Source organism: Taudactylus pleione, unplaced genomic scaffold (assembly GCF_031769625.1).
Source record: "Taudactylus pleione unplaced genomic scaffold, aTauple2 ptg000021l, whole genome shotgun sequence".
In the NCBI taxonomy this organism is placed as follows: domain Eukaryota; kingdom Metazoa; phylum Chordata; class Amphibia; order Anura; family Myobatrachidae; genus Taudactylus; species Taudactylus pleione.
This window is the reverse complement of record NW_028284423.1, coordinates 17,261,861-17,281,540: the sequence shown is the minus strand read 5'-3', so window position 1 is coordinate 17,281,540 and position 19,680 is coordinate 17,261,861. Positions and strand designations below refer to the sequence as shown.

The 19,680-nt window shown below is 45.7% G+C and overlaps 1 protein-coding gene across 3 annotated transcripts in view; it reads right to left on the bottom strand.

Moving 5' to 3' along the window:
* The window catches only part of GALNT7 (polypeptide N-acetylgalactosaminyltransferase 7), a 155,059-nt gene that overhangs the window by 17,788 nt on the left and 117,591 nt on the right, over positions 1-19,680 (bottom strand). For all 3 annotated transcript variants that reach the window (XM_088448463.1, XM_088448462.1, XM_088448464.1), the window contains exon 8: positions 10,180-10,302. In XM_088448463.1, coding sequence (XP_088304589.1) covers positions 10,180-10,302 — 123 coding nt within the window. The remainder of the gene's footprint in view (positions 1-10,179; positions 10,303-19,680) is intronic.

Here is a 19,680-nt window from a genome sequence, read left to right as displayed (position 1 = left end):
AATGTCATCTCCCGGCAATCTCAGCAGTGTTCATCCCCGGTCCTCAACTGGGAAAGCGGACTTCCTAAGCGGTCAGGAGATACACATCGGAGAGTGGGCTCTCCACCCGGATGTCTTTCAACTCCTGGTGGACAAATGGGGCCTGCCAGACGTAGACTTCATGGCCTCACGTCACAACCACAAGGTCCCCAGGTACGGGTCCAGGACCAGAGACCCCTCAGCCGCCTTCGTGGACGCTCTGGCAGTGAGGTGTTACTTCAATCTCGCATACCTCTTTCCTCCGATCTCCCTCCTCCTGAGGGTTCTCCGAAAGTTCAAGCAAGAAGGCGGCACGGTGATACTAATAGCCCCAGCCTGGCCCAGGCGCCATTGGTTCACCGACCTACGGAATCTCTCCATAGACACTCCTTTTCCACTTCCTCTACATCAGGATCTGTTAGTGCAGGGCCCTTGCCTGCACCCGGGTCTATCTCGTCTGTCTTTGATGGCGTGGCTCTTGAGTCATCCCTCTTAAGAGACAAGGGTTTCTCTCACTCTGTGGTCCAGACCATGCTCAGGGCATGTAAGCCTTCCTCAGCCCGCATCTATTGCAGAGTTTGTCACTCTTACTTTCAATGGTGCTCCCCCAGAGGCTATGACCCTACAGTTTTCAGGGTCTCTCAGGTGCTTGCGTTTCTCCAAGCTGGGTTAGACCTCGGTCTCCGCCTGGTCTCCCTTAGAGTTCAGGTTTTTGCATGATCAGTCTGGTTCCAGCAAAGGATTACTCCCCTGTCTAATGTTAGGACAATCTTTTCAAGGTTTTCTCCACCATCAAACTCCCTTTGTCCTTCCGGTGGCACCGTGGGATTTGTCCTTGGTTCTCCAGGCTTCTCAGTTTGAACCTCTGGACTCAGTGGACCTCGAGTGGCTGACAGCGAAGAGGCTCTTTCTCCTCCCTATCTCCTCTGCCTGCAGGGTAGCACTCTCCTGTCGCTCCCTCTTTTTGATCTTTCATCCAGTCAGAGCTGTCCTCTGTACTCGGGCTGGTTACCCTCCTAAAGTGGTATCCCTGTCCCATGTGAATGAAGTGATTGTGGTTCCGGCCTTCCAGTCCTCGGACCTCTCTGCAGGTGAAGCCTCTCTGGATGTAGTTCATGTTCTTCGGATCTACGTGGATCGTACCAACTCCTTTTGGAAATTAGATTCTCTCTTTGTGTTGTATGGTTTTCACATGCGAGACTGGCCAGCTAAAAAAACAGACTCTGGCTCGTTGGCTCCGCATGACAATCTCTCAGGCCTACACGCAAGCTGATCTTCCTGTTCCAACTCGGTCTGTGGGACCCCCGTGGGCGGTTCACCGTGGCGCTTCTGCTAAACAATTGTGCAGGGCGGCCACGTGGTCTTTTGTCCACACCTTTCTCAGGTTCTACCCCTTTGTTACCTTTGCCTCGCAGGATGCGTCCTTTGGGTGTCAGATTCTCCTTTCTGCTCAGGAGCGTCCCCACCCTTAGGAGAAACTGCTTTAGGACATCCCCATGGTATCCCTGTGTATCCCTATGGGCCCTGAAGAAGAAATTATGAGTTATGGTAGACTTACCTTTGTTAACTCTATTTCTTTGTAGTCAATAGGGTCCACAGGGCACCCACCCTGACGCACCTGGCTTCAATGTGTATTTTTCTCTTGCTCACGGATTCCCCTATATTTTGTGAGTGTTTCTTGCGTATATTGTTCTTCCTTCTCCTCTCTCCTGCCTTGGGTTTGTTTACAAAACGGTCTGCCTGTGGCTGGGGGTGGGGTATATGTGGAGGAGGACAGGTGCATCCTGGGAGCTAAAGCACTGACTGTTTGGTGCCCGGATCACTCCAACCACACCTCCCCCTTCATGGTATCCCTGTGGACTTCGAAGAAATAGAGTTAACAAAGGTAAGTCTACCATAACTCTTAATTTTCCATACGTTCAGGGAAAATAAGATATGCTAAGACCTTACCTTTGTTATCTCTATTTCTACAAAGTCCATAGGGATCCACAGGATCTTGGGGTATAGGCTGATGACGTCAGTCGTCGAGCACCTCAATAGTGAAAATTGTGCTCCCAGGATGCACCAGGTCCCTCTCCTATACCCCGCCCCCATTCCAAGGCACCTCAGTCTTGTAACAAGCCAATGGCCGGAGGAGGAAAAGAAAGAACTTCTGGAACACACAAGTATCACATTCTCACAAACAGAAGGAGACGGAAAACTGGTGACCAGAATATAGCCCATCTGCAGCACAGGTGCGACAGGGTGGGAGTCCTGTGGATCCATATGGACTTCGTAGAAATAGAGATAACAAAGGTAAGGTCTTACCATATCTCTTGTTTTCTACTGCAGGGTCCATAGGGCTCCACAGGAGACATTTGGGATGTCCCAAAGCAGTCTCCTTAAGGGTGGGGACGCTTCTGTGCAGAGAGGAGAATCCACCGCCCGAAGGAGGCATCCTGAGAGGCAAAGGTATCGAATGCATAATACCTTAGGAATGTATGGACAGTAGACCAAGTGGCTGACTTACACAGCTGAACAGCTGAGGCGCCACGACGAGCTGCCCATGAGGGACCCACAGACCGAGTAGAGTGGGCTTTGACAGAGGACGGAACAGAAAGGCCCTCATGAATGTAAGCCTCTGATGTTGCCAGGCAAATCCAGCCTGCCAACGTCTGCTTAGTGGCAGGCCATCCTTTCTTTCGGAAACCAAAAAGGACAAACAATGAATCCGACTTCCGAAATGAGTTGGTACGGTCCACATAGGTCTTTAGGGCCCGTACCACATCCAAGGAGGGCTCACCAGCTGAGAGGTCTGGGGAGTTAAATGCTGGCACTACAATTTCCTCATTAAATGTGGAAGCTGCATACCACCTTAGGCAGGAAACCAGGGCGAGTACGAAGAACCGCCCTGTCCCTATGAAAAATCTGAAAGGGAGTACGACATGACCCCAAATCTGAAACCCTTCTGGCCGAAGCAATGGCCAGAAGAAACACAGTTTTAATAGTAAGCCATTTTAAATCCACAGAGCCCAGTGGTTCAAATAGCGGTCCTTGTAGAGCCATAAGGACCACAGTCAAATCCCACGGAGCCACCGGTGGGATAAAAGGAGGTTGGATGCGAAGCACCCCTTGCATAAAGGTGTGTACATCCGGAAGGATAGCAATCCTACGGTGAAACAGTACTGACAGGGCAAAAACCTGCACCTTCAGAGAAGCAAGGCGAAGACCGTGATCTAAGCCCGCCTGTAGAAATGCTAAAATCCTGGATAATCCAAATGTCTGAGAATTATAACCTCTGGGGAGACACCAGTCAAAGAATGTGTGCCACACTCTATGATCAATTCTCACCGAAGCAGGCTTGCGAGCTCTGAGCATGGTGTTTACCACAGAGCTGGAAAAACCCCTGGAACTCAAGAGGGCAACCTCAAGAGCCATGCCGTCAAAGACAGACGACTCAGGTCCGGGTAGAGGCAAGGACCTTGGGACAACAGGTCCGGACGTTGAGGGAACAGCATCGGGGTGTCTATGGACAGACCCTGAAGATCTGCGTACCAGTGACGTCTGGGCCACGCTGGAGCCACCAGCAGCAGCTCACCTCCTTCCTGCTTGAACTTCCGAATCACCCGAGGCAGAAGGGAGAACGGAGGAAACATGTACGCGAACCGGAAGGTCCACTTGACCGCCAGAGCACCTCGTCTCGTGTCCTTGAGCTGTACCTTGGCAACTTGTGGTTGTGCCGAGATGCCATCAGATCTACTTCAGGAAGGCCCCATCTGTCCACCAGAAGCTGAAATACTTCCTGCTGAAGTGACCATTCCCCTGGATGTACGTCGTGACGGCTTAGGAAGTCCGCTTCCCAGTTCAGGACTCCCGGGATAAACACCGCCGATATGGCTGGGATATTTTCCTCCGTCCAGGTCAGAATGCGTGACACTTCCCTTAGTGCCGCCTGACTTCGAGTGCCTCCTTGGCGGTTTATGTAGGCCACTGTGGTGGCATTGTCTGACTGGACTTGCACAGGTTTTCCGTGAAGTATGAGTCTTGCTTGCTGAAGAGCCCTTAGAACCGTCCTGAGTTCCAATATGTTTATTGGAAGCATGGACTCTTCTATTGTCCACCTTCCTTGGAAGAGGTGTGAACCTGTCACTGCACCCCAACCCCGGGGACAGGCATCCGTTGTCAACAGGATCAACTCCGGGATCCAAAAAGGGTGGCCCTTGGTGAGGTGACCTGTGTGTAGCCATCAAGTCAGAGACAGACATACCTCCGGAGACAGTACCAATGTCTGGGTTCGTATCAGACGTGGAGACCCGTCCCATCTGGAAAGGATCAGTGTCTGTAGAGGCCGGGAATGAAACTGGCCATACTCCACCATGTCGAATGTCGACACCATGGAGCCCAGTAATTGCATTGCCGAGTGAATCGACACCCGGCGACTGTGTAAGCAGCTGCGAACCGGCTGCTGTAGTGTGGTTATCTTGTCCCTGGTTAAAAAAATCCTCTGTTGTTGAGAATCTAACATCGCCCCAAGATGTAGCATCCTCTGTGAGGGCGTCAGCGAGGACTTCTTCCAGTTGATCAACCAACCATGGCTTTCCAACACTGTTATCGTCAGCTGTAGATGCTGAAGAAGCAAATCCGGAGACTAAAAGCAGCAGGTAGGGTAATAGACGGATCCCCTGCAGCCGCAGTTGTGCCGTAGACAGTCCGAATGGCAAGGCCTGAAACTGGAAGTGTTGTTGTAACACTGCGAACCTGAGGTACCTCTGGTGAGCTGAGGTTATCGGGACATGCAGGAATGCATCCTGAATGTCAAGAGACACCATAAAATCCCCAAGTTCCATAGCCAGTATAATCGACCACAGGGTTTACATTTTGAACCAAGGCACTCGGAGAAACTTGTTCAGGGACTTGAGGTTTAGGATAGGCCTGTATGTACCATTTGGTTTTGGAACCAAAAAGAGGGTGGAATAATACCCCATTCCCCTCTGGGGAGTAGGTACCGGAACTATAACTTCCTGCAGGAGCATAGATCGTATAACTTTCTGCTGTTCCAATGCCTTTTCCTGATCCCTCTAAAGTCCCGTAGGGAAGAATTGATGAGGAGGTCTGTTCTGGAAGGAAAGGGTGTACCCTTGAGAGACCACTTCCCTTACCCAAGTGTCTGTAGTGGTTTGAAACCAACACTGGGCGAACTGAAGAAGTCGGCCTCCCACCTTGGGGTCCCCCAAGCAGAGGCCCGCCCGGTCAGGCTGCAGGCTTAGCGTCGGGCTCGGCAGCTGGGCGCCTGGCACTCCAAGCCTGTTTCTGCTTCGTGACCTTCTTAGTTCCTGATGGTCTGGGAAAAGACTGAACCTTGGCCTTACTCTGAGGACGGAAAGTCCGAAAGGACTGAGTTCCTGATCCCGACGGCATTGGGCCGAGGGTAAGCAGGCCGACTTGGCGGCAGCCAAAGTGTCCACGATTTTGTCCAAATCTGGTCCAAATAAGACCTGGCCATTAAAGGGTAAACCTTCTAATCCTTTCTTGGACTCAGCATCTGCTCTCCAACATCACAACCAAAGAAAGCGTCTAGCTGATACTGCAGCCGATGAAATGTGAGATGTCAGGAGACTAACATCCAAAGCAGCTTCATTCACATATATAGCCGAGTCTCTGAGGAAACCTACCAGTTCAATTTGTTCACTGGTAGCCTCTACAGGTAATGACGCCTCCAAGGCATTAGCCCAACGTTCCATGGCCCTGGCCGCCCAGCATATAGCCATAGCCGGCCTAGCGACCCCCCCCCCCCCCCGCCCGAGAGGGAATAAATGGACTTTAGGCATACCTCCACTTTTCTGTCCTTAACATCTTTTAATGATGACATGGACGGCATAGGAGGTGTCACACTTTTGACAAGGCGCGTAATATGAGAATCCACCTGAGGAGGAGTTTCTAATTTAGAGAAATACTTTTCCTCAAACGGATAAGTGGCCTCCAACCATCTCTGTGGTTGAAATCTCCTGCTTGTAGTTTTCCAGGCTTCCTCCAGGTGCTCAACTAGCTGATCCGACAGAGGAAAAGCTGTCGCTGAGCTTCTGACTTCTTTAAAGAAAGCATGCCTTGATTTGGCTGCTGGGGTATCCTCGTCCCCAATAGCCATTGCCAAACAGGCTGCCCGAATGAGGCCATGTACATAAAGTTTGGACTTTGGTTCCACCTCTTTTTGAGGGGGCTCTGAATCAGATAAGTCCTGAATTTTCCCATCATCAGTCAACACGTCATCATGATAGTAAGTGGACTGGGACGACAGTACCTCCTTCCTAGCGGTACGCTAGAAGGACTCCCCCTGTAACACCTCCATCTTGTTTTGCACCGTATTGGAGGGAGTATTAACCCATACAGGTTCAGGTGACGCCTGGTAGGGAGAAGGTTGTAAAAGCATATTATGAGCCACAACCAACTGTCGGGGAATTCCCTGTGACGTAGATCGCATAGCTACCTGCGGGGTGTACCCCAATTGTGGGGCCACTTGAGGTGTAGCAAGCCGACCCATCAGGGTATTTAGTGCTTGTGTGAAACAAGCCCAGGGCGGCTCTTGAGAAGAGCTGGGCCCAGCAGGTAATCCTGCATTTCTGGTACACAGGGTACACAATCCTCCCACAATAATCTCTCCCTCCTTTATTCCAGCCAAACACCTGTTGCAGGACTGTGTGAGGGGAATATCAGCTTGTCCAGGATCACTGCCAGACATGATGAATGTATGTGTCAACTCCTCAGCTCAATAACAACTGAACTGTGAAGTAATTTGATCCCTCAGCAGCATGGTCACTGTAAGGGCTAGTGAAATAGAAGTACAGGGATAGTTAAAATGGCTGACAGAGAAAAGAATACAGTCAGACAGCGCTAGCAACAGACACATGGAATGCCAGGAAAAACCTGCACTATAATCAACTAACTAGACCTTGTGTCTAGTAGAAATAGTGCTACATACACTGACCTACGTGGAGGAGAGGTATGTAGGGGGACCCAGGCTCCGCAGCTCCCGGTGAGACCAGCGTTTATAGCACATAAAATGGCCACCGGAGGACTCACAGGGGGCGTGCCTGAGGGAGGAGAGCTGTCTGCAACCGCCAGACCGCAGTGGAAAGGCTTTTAGAGCAGCAGAGGAGGGGCCGGCTGTGCCTTACAGGGAAGGCCAGCTCCTCTGGCATGTTGTTAACCCCAGGGATGCCACAGAATCCGCACGCTGTGGCCCCCTTTCCCTGGTGGTCTAGTGTTAGAGAAGCCCAACCCAGGGACCCCCACCCTGGGAAGTAAATTGGAACTGTGTATCAGCGGGCTTACGCCTGCTGCTTACCTGAACGTCCCCCGTGCAGTCCGGCCACAGTTCTGGGCGTCTGGGGGCTTTTGCTAGCCCAAACCCCCAGACACCCCAGCCGCGATCCCTGGCGCCGGCGGGGTGTCGGAGTGGCAGCATGGGCGTCCTCCGGACAGCCCATGCTGACCACTCTGGAAGAAAAAAACTATTTTCAGAGGCTGTTCACGCAGCCCCACTTGAAGTGACCCGACTCCGTGCCGAGCACCTATGAAACTGAGGTGCCTTGGCATGGGGCGGGGTATAGGAGAGGGACCTGGTGCATCCTGGGAGCACAATTTTAACTACTGAGGTGCTCGACGACCGACGTCATCAGCCTATACCCCAAGGTCTCCTGTGGAGCCCTATGGACCCTGCAGTAGAAACACCCATTTAGTGGCCGCAGAGAAACAGATGAGATGCGTATGAATCTGAATGACATGAATGTTTGCAAAGATGAGTATGCAGCCCAGTGGTTCCCGAGCAAATGTTTCAAAACAATGCAATATACATATTTATTCATTTTCTATATACTAGAAGGGGTAGATGTTTTACACATATAGCTGGGTAAACATGTAAAACTCTTAGAAATAGCAAAAGATTTAACATTGGGAATTTGAAGTGCAGGTTAAATTCATTATTGTTTTACATTACTAAAATACTGTATAGACTTATACACATTATTACACCATAAGACTGACTTTATTTGTTTTCCAAGTCACCTATTTAACACACTGTCTATTCCTGGTATCTTTGACTCTGTAAACCAGTCATTGAGGTCCAGACGACAATTTTTCTGGTCATAAACATCTTGGTATTAGTATGAGCCCAGTGCTAGTTGTGCCTGGCAGCTTAGCATTGCACTGTCGCACAGCGCTTCTCACAAAGTTTCTATTAAATGCAGAGAAAGTTTGGAGGCCATGCCAAGACTGTTTTGAAGTTTTTATACTATTTCAGACTAGCCAGTATAAGCACGAATCAGATACAATTGCCTATGATATATTCTCACTGAAATGGCAAGTTGTGGCACAAATTATACCTCTGGATGAGGCTTTTATAGGAAATAAATGTGGAATAAAAGGTATGTCCAATTATCCTGCCACAGCTTGCTGTGTTTCTGAGAGCCATTTCAATTGTGCTAAATAAGGAAGTTGCAAAAACCAGTAAACCTTAACCAATTTATTTTCAAATTACAAATCTACCATGAAGGACAGATAAAGACACAAAAGAGTACATGTTTGTTTGGGATATTTATTATTGTTCATTTTTATAGAGCCAATCATATTAAGCAGCGCTGTTCAGACGATATGTAATCATTCACAACAGTCCCTGCCTCACACAAACACTGCCAGAAGCCATTTCACCTACCAATAGGTTTCTGGACTAAAGAAATTCTGCATGCACTTTGTGAGAAGACAATACTACGCTACTTGCTGACAGATTATGCTGCCCTGAGTACATGACCAGCAACAATAGTAAGTAAGAAAGCCAGAAGCTACAGCCCATCCTTTATGCTCATCAAACTTGGGCTGTACTTGGTTACAGCAAAAATTAAGAGAGTAATCCAGTCAAAGTTAACTTGGTTATAACTGGCCACTTCCATAAATCTGATTGGTAGATGATGACTACCTGCCTGTGTACTCACTGCTGAGGGCACTAACGAGCCCTTATAGTAGCCTAGCTGCTTGTCCCAAGAGCCAGGCAGCTGGTGCCAAAATTGAAAGAGATCCTGATGCTCTGCAATCGAGGAGCAGGAACATACAACTAATAATAATGCTGCAGCCATCTACATGAATGGTGCCAACTAGTGAAATATTATGTTAATGAATAAGTAACAAATCAAAAAGCTATTGCTTACACTCCTGCAGCCCACTTTTTAATACCAATTAAAACTGTAGTATCAGCCAGTCCTCAAGGCCCTGTACACATAGGCATTCATTTTAAAGATTATTAAACACACCTTATATTAGCCCAAACATACTGGAAGTGAATGGACTTGCATTCTTTTTTGCTTCGGGTAATTTTTCACCAGTGCCTTCAGCATTTAGAAGTGTTACGGCTCGGTAAGATATAATAGGGTTCTATGGAAGCATCATTAAATATAGAGTACACTATGATGCAGGGGAGAATTGAACAGTGCTAATCACTGCACTTCTATGGCTGTGTTAAGCAACAATAAAGTACAAGGATTTTGTCTACACTTTTAGTTAGTATTGTTTTCCCATGCTTGTATGTATGAGACCTAGGAAATAATAGATTGCCAAATTGTATCAAATAGAAGCTACCGTTTCGGTTCTTGTATTACAGAGAGCTATTAAAGTGTAACTACCTACATTCAATTAAGCCGTTTAGTGGGCTGAACTAATCAGCAAGAATGTCTGTTCACAAGGAACTAGTGATACTGAGGTATGAGGCTGTGAAATGGTTCAGTCCACAAAATGGCTGTACTCAATGATTGTAGGCAACGTTATCTCCAATAAATAAGTGTAAGTGAAATATAGTTGCCATTTTAAAAGAACACTTTAATTGCCAGAGAACAATAGCTGCCATGATACCAGGTACTTTTTTCCCCAATCTAAGAGTTGGTGGCACTATCACAAACAACCTACATATAATGTCCCTGTTGTTGGTTTATAATAAGGTAGCCCAACAATATATACATTTTGCTCTGCAAATATACACAAAATATTTTGTACGTCAGTTTTACTGTCCATCTCATATACAAAACACTTACATGGATTATGTAGAAATGCAGAATATAACAACCTTGACAAAATCAAATCTTTAAGCTCAAAATATTTGGATAGTACTGAGAATATTTGTTGTATTTTACAGTAACTGACCTTCAGTGTCGGTGACGATCCCACATAGACTGGAGGTGGGTTGCCTTGCCACCCATGTAGACGATAAATGTGTCCTACACGTGAACAAGGTGTAAATAATAACTTTCCTCCACATTGCCAGATCTAAAAAAGAAAGCAAATGTCAGGTTTACAAACAAAGAAATTAAGAACTCAAAGGATTTGAAAGAACATGGATATTAAAAATGAAAAATAAGCTCTCCACAGCAGCAAGATGGTATAACATCGCTAGGATACTGCACTTATTCTGGGTTCTGTGTGTGCCTCAACATAAAAAATGACACAGCATGGAAACATAGCAATCACTGGCTGACCAGATATAGCATTCCACTGCTCAGCCAATCAGCAACCGGCACGAGCACAACTCCATATGCAGTAACCTGGACAATAGACATAGTAAAACTGCTGGGCTCCCCTTCTGCAGAGCCCCAGAATTATTAATATTTGGGGATGGAGCATGCAAATAATATTGTTAAAACACTATCGTCCTTTCCATGTTACAATAAAGCAATTTACTAAGTTGTCCTTATACCATTTGTATGAAGTTTAACTTGGTTATGATCTTTACAAGTCACCCAGTTGTTTATCCATGAAATTTTGCCTATATGATAAATTCCATTACAGTACTGCATTCATTCATTTGTCCAATTCTCCTACGGCAGCTGTTTCTGAGCTATTTTACCACTACCACATAGCGGTGACTAAGAAATGTAGTTGATCCATATGAGCATACAACCTCATGGTGCACCATTAGTGTGGTTGGTGAATGACCACATATGTGGTGTGTATGTGTGGTCACTGGTTAACCACTTTAATGTTTCTCGATGAGATTTAGCCCTACTGCTTTACTGAGGTCATCACCTGCCAGCTGCTTTTTATGCTTTCTTGCCTAAAAGGAGAAACAGGTGGGTTGCAACGGGGGTGGGGCATGACTGTTTGTGTAATTAAGCCCTACCCCTTCATGGTAAATTGTCACACATTTAAATAGGGGCAGGGCTAAATGACACGTTTCTTGTAGAATTGCGTCATTAAGCCCCGTTCCCTGCACGGGGACCCATGATCGCTGCAGAAATCCTCCCCATTCTGCCCACTTCACTAGAAAGTGGGCAGAATGCGGGAGAAATGCCTACTCTACCGGAGATGCGGGGGGGGGGGGGGGGGGGGGGTTACCTGGAAAATCGTGAGCCTTCCGGGAGAGTGGGCATGTATGGTTTTATGTGATCAATGCAGACCCACATGCACAACCTTTCTGTGGCTAAATGGAGAATATGGTGTGCAGCTCAAAAAAAGTCTCTCATGATCACAGCTTTGTCTAAATTATGTTTAGTTCTCCTCTTAGCAACTCATATACAGATATGTCCTTCCTCATCTATCCTCCGTGCGTTAGGAGTCGCGTTACACAGGGCGCATGATAGCCACCGGCTCCCTTGTTACTCGGCAAGCGCTGGGCTTTTTTTTCCCGCCACAAATGCATCTTATTTGCAATGCAATGCGAATATGACACACATGCAGACTTTGCTGATTAATCTATAATAAGCGAGAAAGTGTGTCTGTCTGTCTTTTTGTCCTTAATGCACGGCCAGAGTTTTGGACCCAGCTCAACTAAATTTGGCAGGGTGATGTAGTTTGACCAGGATTAGGTTTTGGCCTAGGTTTGAATTTCGTCAGGGCCACACTCTGTCACAGAATCGCTAAAAATGGGGACACTTAAATTACACAGGTTCCGGGGCTGGTTCAAGTAAAATTGGCAGTATGCCAAAAACCGATGTGAAAGCTTTAAAAGTAGCATTTTAACATCAGCCTGAGCAAACTTGATGACTCATGCAAGTTCATACTAAATCCAGAGCCTCTGTGCTTGCATGCAAGAGCGTAACTAGAACTTTGTGGGCCACATAGCAAGATCTTAAAAGGCCCCAACCAGAGGTAAAAAAATACATACATTTGACCCCACACAGAGGCCATTCATTTTATGCCACACAGAGCCCATTTAGGTTGTGCATACCCTCCAAACATGATCCCTTCCACCAGGTACAAAATGCTCTGCTCCTGGACTGGACTGCAGTCCCTTGTGTTGAACTACTTAATTGATTAAAAGGGTGTTTCAACACAGGTGACTGCAATCATACATTAAGAGGGAAGTCCAGGAGCAGAGCATTTTGTACCTGGTGGAAGGGGGCATGTTGGAGGGTCTGGTTTGTGCCAGAGTCCATTCAGGTTATGCCACACAGTAGTATCCCTTATACACATTATGCCATGCAGTAGTAGTGCCCCTTATACATTATGCCACCATTTTGGTCCTTACACTACACAGTAATGCCCCTTACACATTGTACCACATAATAATGCCCTTTACAAATTATGCAACATAGTAGTAGAGCCCAATATAACACATGATTCCATACAATAATTGTGCCCCTTACACATCATGCCCCCCAGCAACTCATCTCCCTGTGTCCCTCCAGCAGCCTCTCGCCTCCCCCTGTGTGCCATCACCAGCAAGCAGGTGTGGATTTGGGGACAGGCCGCCAGATAATTACAGCTGGTGCATCGGCAGGCTGTGTCAGACCCGGACAGACAGCGACTGCACAATTTTAATCTAGCGCCGGTCGCGAGCCAATCAGAGCTCGCGGACTGGCAGCCATACAGGACTGCCTACCAGTGTGGCAGCTGTAATCAGCTGGCAGGCCGGCACCAAGTCAACATCGCTGACACCCGGGCCCCACTCAGCAACCCTGATTGGACCGGCCCACCTTGTATGCGTGACTGAGTGCAGGGGTAGCAGCTAGCAACAGAGGCAGCTCAGGCACCACAGCAGCCGCACCCCTTGCACCCTAGTTATGCCACTGTTTGCAAGCATTATAGTAAACAGTGGGATCATTTTCAGGATTAATGGAATTGGTTTATTGTAAACAAATAAAGGCTGCAGGTGTACTTCAGGGTCCTGTCTTCAACCCGGAAGTGTATGTTCTGTGTGCGGTCGAGTCTGTAAAATCATAACAATGGAACCTGGTGTGGAAAACAGCTGCCGACACTGTAACATAGCATTTTGTATACAGCTACAGTCGCACACAGAACATACACATGCTGCATATCATACTACTCAGCAAAGTCTGCTTGTGCGTCTTATTTGCATCGCATTGCAGCGATAAAGATGCACAAACCATCTTATTATTCTCAGGCATCCATTTCAAAGGAGTATGATCAGTAATTAACCTACATCTTCTTCCCGAAAGGTAGTATTCTGAGTGTTTCTAATGCCCACTTATTTGCCAATGCTTCTTTTTCTACAGTGGCATCATTTATCTCATGTACATTCAGTTTCCTACTTGAATAAATAAGCGGATGCACGTCACCATCTTTGTTCTGTGACAGAACAGCACCTCTCCCTACATCCGATGCATCTATCAGTACAACAAACTCCTTTTTTAAGTCAGGTGTCATCAAAACTGTAGAAACCTTTGCTGCCTCAAAATTCTACTTAACCATAACTGACTGTTTACCCAATTTTGACACCATTGCAGTCCCATTGACTGACCTTACCAAGGATAGCCATCTTCTATAATACCCTGTAATTCCAAAGAAGGCTATCACCTGCTTTTTATATACAGTAGGTACCATTCTGAAGAAACCGTTACACGTTTATAATGGAGAGACCGGTCAAGGACTTATCCGCAGGCTTGCCACAGATTCTGGTGATTTATATTAGAACAAACGGGACCCTGTGGATACAAGCAATTTGGATCTATTACGCTACTCCTGTGTCTCCCTCCCTAAACACCGGCCGATGATGGGTTGCTCCCACTGACACAGCTCCATCTTCAACATCAGGTGGATGCGTGTACAGCTCACGGGTGCGTAATCCACTGAGGTATTGCCCTCCCACCACTGCTACTGCGGGACAGAGTACTGGGGATCAAGATCTGCAAGGTGGTGAGGTTGATTCACGGTGAGGAGGTTGAGCTTGAATAGCCAGTATTTGGGCTTACTGATCCTTATATTGTATACGTGGAGATATATGTACATGTTGTTTCACAAAGTGGATCCCTGAATTTTAAATGGATTTCTAAAAGCATAGTGGACTCTATATCTGTTCTTCTTGAGGCTATTTCGTCCTACTCTATACTAGTTTTTTTATATATTTAAATTATTTTTGGCCATATAAAGTGGTTTTATTACATGTAAGGTGTAAATTCCGGGCCTGATTCAGACCCGCTCGCGAGTGCTATGTGTATTTTTTCTGCTGTATATTTAGTGTTTCCAGAACCTTTTTGGGAGCTGCAATATGGGTAACAATTAATTTTTAATAAATATATATATACACACACACATACATTTTTGTGCCTGATTTAGATATTTAGTTATATCAGTGTTCCAATTTTTTATATAGGGGTCGTGGCCAATTTTGTAGTGCCTCAATTTTATTAAGTTGGGGCTTATCAAAACTCTGCCTATGGTGTAGCCAAGAAACTTCACCAACTTCACCCCTAAGCAACACTTTTTTGGGTTGGCTGTCAATCCTGCTTCACGGATGGAGCCCAACACTGCTTATACCCTGGGTACGTGAGACTATTAAGTAGGACTATAGAGTACTACATCATTGCAATAAGCAGCAGCATACAGTCTATGCGGCCTTCAAATTTTATCGATCATACACTAAAAGGTGGTGGGTGCCCCATGTAACCTAAATGGCAACATCTTGCATTAGAACAAGAACATTGTTAATGCATTAATTTTAAAGTCTAGGAGTGCCGTCCTAGATTTTTTTGTTCACAAACCTACATCTACGTGTGTTTCTCTCTCTATATACACAAAAACAAATTATATGCGATGACCTCTTTCATAAAACTTTATTTCTGAGATACAAACATAATTCAATGATCTTACAAGAAAGGTGGAAACTCAGGGACGTAACCAGAGCTATGGGGGCCCCATAGCAAAATTTCCTCTAGGCCCCCATAGGTCTACCTATACAGTGCCCTTGCAGTTGTGCTAATTATGCAATATCCCCTGTAGGTGTGCCCCTTATGGAGTTCCCATTAACAATGCCCCCTGTAGTTGTGCCCATTATGTAGTACCCCATGTAGTTGTGCCCATTATGCAATACCTCCTGTAGTTGTACCCCTTATGCAGTGCCCCCTGTATCAAAGCCCCTTATGTTGTGCCCCCAGTGCTGCCCCAATGCAGTGCCATTTATTCTGTACCCTTAGTAATGCCCCTACTACTGCCCCTTATGCTGTGGCCCCCTCCCCTGTGCAGTACTTACCTCTCTTCACGTTCTAGTCCATGCCACCAGCTCCCTGCATAGACGCTGCCTGGATCTGACTAGATCCAGCAGCAGACGCAGGCTCCTCTCACTGCGGGTGATGTTACCTGCGCACTTCATCACTGGGAACGCTGGCCTCTGAAGCGATCAGACACTAATAGGGGAATTCAATATGGAGCAAAAACTCAGTTTTTGCGTTAATATCGCACCTATGACATCATTATTGCAGGTTTTAGTTTTATACTGTATTCAATTTCAAAGACTTTTCGCAGGTTCGAAAAGTCTTTGAAAAAAAATGGGGATAACTTTTCACCACTGAATAGGTGGTGAAAAAAAGTGCAGAATTGGGGTTTAGGGGTGCAGGCTTAAAAAAAATAGCCTGCACCCCTGGGAATGACATTTTAAAAATAACTGTGTCAAAAAAAGTTTAAAAAAAAAAAAAATAGGGACACCCCAACAAATTAATTTAAAAATTGGGGTGGAAAAAAAAAAATGGGAAAAAAGTGTTTAAAAATAGGGAAATAGGTTCAGGGCTATTCTGCAAGTATGCGGCAGGTGTATTCTAGAATAGGCTATTAGCGGCAGGTGCGTAGATGCAGAATTTTTAAAAACTTACTTTAGGGACATAAAAATAAGCTAGTACCCATTTTCATGTACCCCAAATTTGATGGGACCACTTAAAAAAACGAAAAAAAATAACCTAAGTGCTCTTCTGCAACACCTCTTCAATGTCGGGAAAAAAACACCTGCTGCGGCTATTTAAATCCCCGACTTCCATTTGCAGGCTAAAACGGGGGTACCCATAGTTATCCCCCATGTTTTTACAGCTTTAGGGGGGTCCTACAATTCTTTTAAGGAAAATTTCGTAATTTAACGCAAATCCCACTTCACAGGCTCCCGTTTTCGTAGGTTTCATATTGAATACGGGGATAAGCGGGCGCATGCCCGATACTTTATCCCAGGTAAAACCTCCGATATGAAATGTAAACTTCGACAGCGAAGTTTACGTTTCATATTGAATACCCCTATAAGCGTTCCCAGCTGCACCAGCTACTTGGCCGGCCATGCTACAGAGGGTGCAGGGGGATGCTTGATGGGCTGGCGGGCTCCCTAAGCCACCGGGCCCCATAGCAAGCGCACCCCCTGCACCCTCTGTAGCATGGCCACTGTGCCACTGTGGAAACTATTAGTTGCTATTAGCCCTGCATTTTAAATGGTCCATGAGAAAATGATCCCTGTCTGGCTGTACAGTTCACTTACATGTCTCCAATGTGTTGAAGGTGTAAAGACAATGGAACAGCTTGCCGTAATTTGCATACACGAAGATTGCTTTTGTTAAGTAATTACAATTTAGAGATGCCAGTACAGTAAAGGGATTTTTTTTGTCTTTTCCTTTTTAACCAACACAAAAGCAAATAATTAGTTCAGTTATAAAACAAGACAGGCTAGTCTCTGCAAGAAACAGTAACAATTGTAATTCCTAAATGGAACACATAATCAACACAAACATTGTAAAACACATTTAAATGAAATCTGCAGAGTTAAGCTGGGTACACAGTGACACATATATTGGCCGATCAACTGATCAGCCAATATTTCTGCTGCCCGTCATGCCGTACGTACCAGAGATGGGTCTGTGAACGGCGTCGTTCACAAACATATCACATTGGCTGTGCTGCATAGCCGATGGACAAAAATATCTGCAGACATATCTGTCAATCGACAAACTGGAACACACTGGCTGACACACACAATATATTGGCAAATCAATTGATCGCCCAAAATATCTGTCATAGTGGGACTAAAACTGTCACGTACCTCTGATCACCACACACCCTACAGTAACCTTACCACATTGTGAAAATATATATATATATATATATATATATATACACACACACAGTTATATATATATATATATATCTCCAAAGGCGGCTCTCCAGAGACATATAATCAATCAATAATCCAAAGCTGTGTGAAGCAACGTTTCAGCGTGTTTATTCGCGCTTTTGTCAAGCTTAATACAAACAATGTGAAACATAACTGACCTTTATAACAAGACTCCCTCTCGACATGTGTCCGCTCCTCCTAGTGTGCGGCGCCCACAGGCAGTCGCACCGGAAGTTGTGTCACCATGTCAATGTAAACATGAATATGTAAATACATAGTGTACATTCGATGTTAGAGAAGTTTAGGCAGAAAGGGTATAAAATTGCAGATTTGGAATTTGCTAGATGTAAAGCATTAGCTATCCCCCCCAGATTTACTGTTGTCTAATAATATCAGCAAACCTAAGAAAACAGCCAATAGACACATCTGGGTTAATAAATGTAATCATATGAGCACGATTATTAATCGCGAGGCTAAGTCTCTGTGGCCCATTATCACTTCTGATAAGGAGTTAAAATCGTTACACAACACTTTCTCTCATGTCTTGTTGCCGAAGGGGTAAGAACCTCAAAAACTATGTAGCACACAACGATATTTCACAATTTGGTAAAAATAGGAAAACAACTTTTCTGGGGAGCCCCAAATTGGGTTGTTTTAAATGTCCTAATTGTACCACTTGTGGCTTTTTACAAACAGGGTCTGTATTCTTTCATCCATACACAGGTGTTAAATACAATATTAAGTATCATTTAACTTGTACATACATACATACACGCATAGACATATATATATAGATATATCTATATCACATGCGCCTTCCGCAGCATTTATTTATTCATCTTAAGCTTTGAGAGCCGCACCATTGCATGTATATAGCTTACTGTTTCACATGTCCCATTAAGGCTTCTTGGACATGATCTGAAATTTCACAAAACCTGAATTTCTGTCACTCAAACTAAAAAAAGCAATGAAGTTCCTATTTTTAAGGCTAACTCCTTAATAGACATGTTCCTTGTGCAATACAGATATGGTATGCCATCACACCTTGTGGTTAACTGCAGATTCAGCACTCTCAAAGAGTGAGATTGCTGTCACTCACAAAATGGTGGAGCTGCAAAGTCACAGAATTGCGTGCTTATTGGAATACACACATGCAGACTATGCAACTGAGGTCTGAGCAGTTATGTGGCACACACATCCCACTCAGTGCCCACAACCTTCCCATTCGGGCACCTCAACAATCCCACTGGGTTCCAACATCCTTCTCACTCAATACATCCATCTCATTTTGAATACACATTCAGCTCCCTAATTGCTAAAACTATCATACTCTGTCTATGCATGTACAGTATCTCCGCCTCCATGCTGCGCTATCTTCCCCAATACCTACTGCTCTGTGGTCTTACAACTGTACTAGTCTGTATTCCCTTATCTGCACCACCCCGTCTTCCTGCATCCGTGGCACTCAGTTTCCTTCCATCTGCACCACTACCTTCCCCCAGCCACGTCGCTCTGTCTTCCCCTCATCTGTGCCACCCTTTCTTCCTACATCTACACCACTGTCCCCCCCCAACTGTGCCATTCAGTCTCCCCCACCACCGCTCTGTCTACCCCCTTTCCGCACCAATCTGTCTTCCCCAATCCCTACAGTTGTGTGTTCTCCCATTTGTGCCAGTCTGTATTCCCTCATCTTCCCCAAACTGACTTTACCCATCTGCACTTCTCTGTCTTTACCCCCCCATCCACGTCGCTCTGTCCCCCCCATCTGCACCACTGTTTTCCATCCATCTGCATAACTTTGCCCCCCCCACCTGTACTGCTTAATCTACCCCCTACTCCACGCCTTTCTGTCTCCCCCATTCACACCGCTCTGTCTCCTCCACCCATCTACCCCACCTGCGCAGCCCTATTTTCTGCTCAGACCTCAGTTGCATAGACTGCATGTGTGTATTTCTTTTTTTATTAATTCTCCAGTATAAACTGTAAAGTTACTCAAGCGCTCTCTCACAGACCTTTTTCCGGTTCTATTATCCAGTCCCACTGACAGGGGAATCTATATGAGTAGCTGCTAAATTTAGTTCTCTGCGTAGGCGCAGGATAAGGGTGGTTGATAACAAATATATTATTTTATATATATATACATATATACATACACATATATATATATATATATATATATATAAGATTCACAGCAAAACTGAGGCACTCCAGGGCTTTCAGCAATACACCACACTGCACAGCTTTGCAAAGTTTTGGTTTATTGGCTAAACCGGTTTAGCCAATAAACTGAAACGTTGCAAAGCTGTGCAGTGTGGTGTTTTGCTGGAAGC